The sequence below is a fragment of the Acanthisitta chloris genome, unplaced genomic scaffold (assembly GCF_000695815.1).
Source record: "Acanthisitta chloris isolate BGI_N310 unplaced genomic scaffold, ASM69581v1 scaffold43211, whole genome shotgun sequence".
NCBI classification, from domain to species: Eukaryota; Metazoa; Chordata; class Aves; order Passeriformes; family Acanthisittidae; genus Acanthisitta; species Acanthisitta chloris.
In genome coordinates, this window is record NW_008657283.1 from 1 (window position 1) to 3,581 (window position 3,581).

At 38.1% G+C, this 3,581-nt stretch overlaps 1 protein-coding gene across 1 annotated transcript in view; it reads left to right on the forward strand.

Moving 5' to 3' along the window:
* Window positions 1-18: 18 nt before the first annotated feature.
* LOC103811657 (X-ray repair cross-complementing protein 5-like) overlaps window positions 19-3,581 on the forward strand; it is a gene marked incomplete at both ends in the record, with an annotated part of 15,104 nt that continues 11,541 nt past the window's right edge. The window contains 2 exons of the mRNA XM_009084643.1: window positions 19-146; window positions 2,335-2,523. Coding sequence (XP_009082891.1) covers window positions 19-146; window positions 2,335-2,523 — 317 coding nt within the window. The remainder of the gene's footprint in view (window positions 147-2,334; window positions 2,524-3,581) is intronic.

Below are 3,581 nucleotides of genomic sequence, written 5' to 3' on the forward strand. Positions count from 1 at the left end.
ATATACTTTTTTTTTATTTTAAGAGGAAAGAAATATGATAAGAGACACGTTGAGCTGTTTACAGACCTTAGGAGTCCTGTCAGTGAGGATCAGCTGGAAATTATCATTGCTTCCTTGAAGAAAACAGGAATTTCACTTCAGTTTTTGTAAGTATGGAAGTGGTGGTTAAGTAGTAGAATGTTAGTGTTTGCTGTTTATAACAAGTAATTTCACAGGAGATAATTAAAGCTGTAGTTTTACTTCTGACCATTTTAGTAGTTACTTTTACCTGGATCCAGCATTCTCTAAAGTACAGTGTTGTGAACTTAATTAATTTAGGCCATTTGCCAACCTGTGTGCAAGATAACAGAGGGGTTAGGCAGGAAAACATAACTGAAAGTCATGGACTGATCCTCCACAAAAAAAATCTTTTTTTGCCTGTGCTTAGGGGAGGCTGAATGTAAGAATGTCAGGTTTTGTCTACACAGCAAAAGCAGATGTGCTTGCAATGTGCCTTGACATGCCCCACCTAGCTTCTTTGAGCTATTGCTGGCACTGGAGGCAATGGAGGTGCAACAGAATGAGTCTGAGTTCCTTCTGCCAGTCAGAAGATGCCTTTTGGAGACCTAGTATTTAGCTCCTGCTACCGTATCTCCATACCTGTAGTTTGCTGTGCAGACTAGCACAGATGCTGCCACCACAGGTTAGTGTTGCAGTGTTATTCTGTGAGGTTTGTGATACATCTTTACATTTCCTTTGAAACACAGCAAAGAGCAGCCCCTTGGCTAAGAGCAGCACAAGGGAAATGTTGCTGTTACAGCACTGGCTGCAGATTTGCACCCTTTCTCCCAGCCACACAAGCAAAGGATGATTTGAGAAATACATGTACAAATGTAAAATACTCAGTGTACTAGTTAAAAAATAATTTCTTGCTGAACCTCGTCCTTTTGTTATAACCCATGCTTCCATCTCTTATGACCTTTTTGTGGATAGTTGGTTTTCCTCCCTGTTAACTGGTTCCAAGCACATGCTGAGCACTGTGTAGTATTGGGTGTTACACAGCTCTCATCACAAAAGTCTCTAGGCATTGTATCGTGAAAGTAGCCTAACTTTTATGTATCAAAGGTTTGAAGCTTTTTGCTGTTGTCATAACAGATTTAAAATAGAGTTTATCTATTTGTCAAGTGGAGGCTGCTTCCTAAAAGGGTACCAAACGCTTTGCTGAAGCTTGATCTTTAATTTTGCTGTGTGTGACATTGTGCATGTTGTTAACTCTGCCTGTTATATGTTGCTTCACAGACGAGTTTAGTGAGGACTAATGAGGTGAATGTATGGTAGAGAGCTGTATGTTCCTTTTTTGAAAACCTATTACAATGCTAAAGTTATTTTACTTTGTGGAAATGTGGTAAAAGGCATCATGTGGTTCATTCAAAATTGGATCAGATCAAAGACCTGAAAAATCTGCAGGTGTTGTCAGGGGCCCAGAGTAGAGGATCTTACACATCTTTCTTTTCTGTGTTTGTTAGACTTAGTTAACTCCTCTATATTTAGAAGATCAGCAAAATAATTTTATCTATAACCCCTGGCTAAATTTTTAATCTGATTTGTGAAGTGCAGGAAAATGTGTCATCTTCAGTCAGAAATTCACCTACTGTTGTAAGCTATTAAAATCTCCAAGAGTAACATTTAGTCCAGAAATACCTAATAGCCTCACTGCATTTGGAGCCAACACAGAATCACAGGTCTGGAATGGCCTTTGACAAGTCATCTAGATCAATCCTCTGCTTCAGACTGGTTCAGGTGTATGGATGTCATTGCTGAGCAGTGTTTGTCTAATCTTCTGATAAAGATTTCCTCTTCTATCTCTTCAGGCAGTTTGTTTTAGAGATTATGGTTTGAAATGCCTTTATCAGTTTTTTGAATATCTGGCCTGACTGGATGGTGTGATTGGAGTGCAGGCTGAGTATGAAGAACTGATTGTTTCCTTTCTCTCTGCAACAGCCTTTTCTGTGTAAGGCTGTTTTGCCCTCTGACTCCCTTCTCTATGGCTTTATTTTGTTCAATCTTGTTTCACAGATCTTGTTTTCTAATCAACACTGTCTTTGCTACCTAATCCATTCCTGTATGTGGATGTCTTTATTTACACCCAGAACTGGTGCATCACTCTGGGCAAGGTGTTATCTATACCAAGTTGACCCAAAATGCTACTTCATTTGTTTTGGGAGCTGTGTGGCTCTTTATGCATGACTCCAGCTAGACAGAAATTGTTCATCATGATAAAATTTTTTTATTGTTTTGCTTGATTATTTTAATAAAGAAGAAAGTCAAACTAACTGCTTCTGCTTGTGTTCTTAGTCTGCCATTTCCAGTGGATGCTGATGGTGGAAGTGCAGATACCAGTGCCAGTGTACCTTCTCATATGCACAGAAACTCTGCTCCAAGAAAGTGTTTAACTAAACAACAGAAGCAAGGCATTGATGTGGTGAGGAAACTCATGTATGCTTTGGATGGAGAAGGAGGGCTGGAAGAAATTTATACTTTCAGGTAAACTTGGCTAATTCTGTTTATTGTACTATACATCTACCTTCTGATTTCATCTCTGAAAGATGAAATTAAATAATCAGTCATTTGACTTACAATTTCACTGAAGTCAGTGAATTTTATGACTTATTGTACTCTCAGTCGTTTTCAAACAGCTGTAGAATAAATAGAAGGGTTTCAGATTTCAGGGGGAAATGGATTTTCTATATCTGTATTTAAAGAAAAAATTAATTTTTCTTCCATCTTTAGTGTCGGTGGATTTTACAGGGAATAATTCTGTGAAGGACATTTCAGAAGCATTTTTGGGATGAGATGGAATTTGTGCCATAGTGCAGCTAGAACATTTGCATTTAATGGTAGTCTGTGTTCCTTGGTCGCAGACTTTTAGCTCTCTAGTTTGATAAACTCCCACGGATGTTTTGAGTAATGTTGTGTGTTGAATCCTGCTCTTTAATCACAGTCTCCTGTGCTACTGTGACAAACAGTATACTCTTTTAGCAGCATTCCTAATGCAAGAATTGAAAAATGACTTTTCACTTCTTGTTTTCCTAATAAAAGAATAAATATTTGTGTGTCTCTGAAAAACTGTAGCTAATGATATATCCAAGACTTTCCACACAGATGTTGTCTCAGTTGGGAAACAGGGAAAATGCATCTATGTGCCTTAACAAAATCTGAAGTTACTGTCTTAGTGGTTCCATTCTGCAGTTATGAAGTGTAATCTTTTAGATGATGTGGTTTTCCTGGCCTGTTTATCCTTTAGGATAATCCATGTGCATGAAGCTACTATATGGCTTGGCTTCTTCTTTATACTCTTTGTTATCACAGGCTCTTGCTACTGTGTAAGCTGTCTTTGTGCCATACTTTCAGGGGGAATCCAGAATCTCTGGATAAATAGGCATTTGGCTAATAGAGTAAAGCTTTAGTTGGAAAAGTTGCTTAAGAATATGTGTGGGTTTAGATGCAATTAAGTTGCTTACCAAGCTTTAAAGTGTCAGCTTGGCAAATCTATCATGATAATTGACCAACTCGGATGCACTCACTTTTTCTAGGTTCATTAT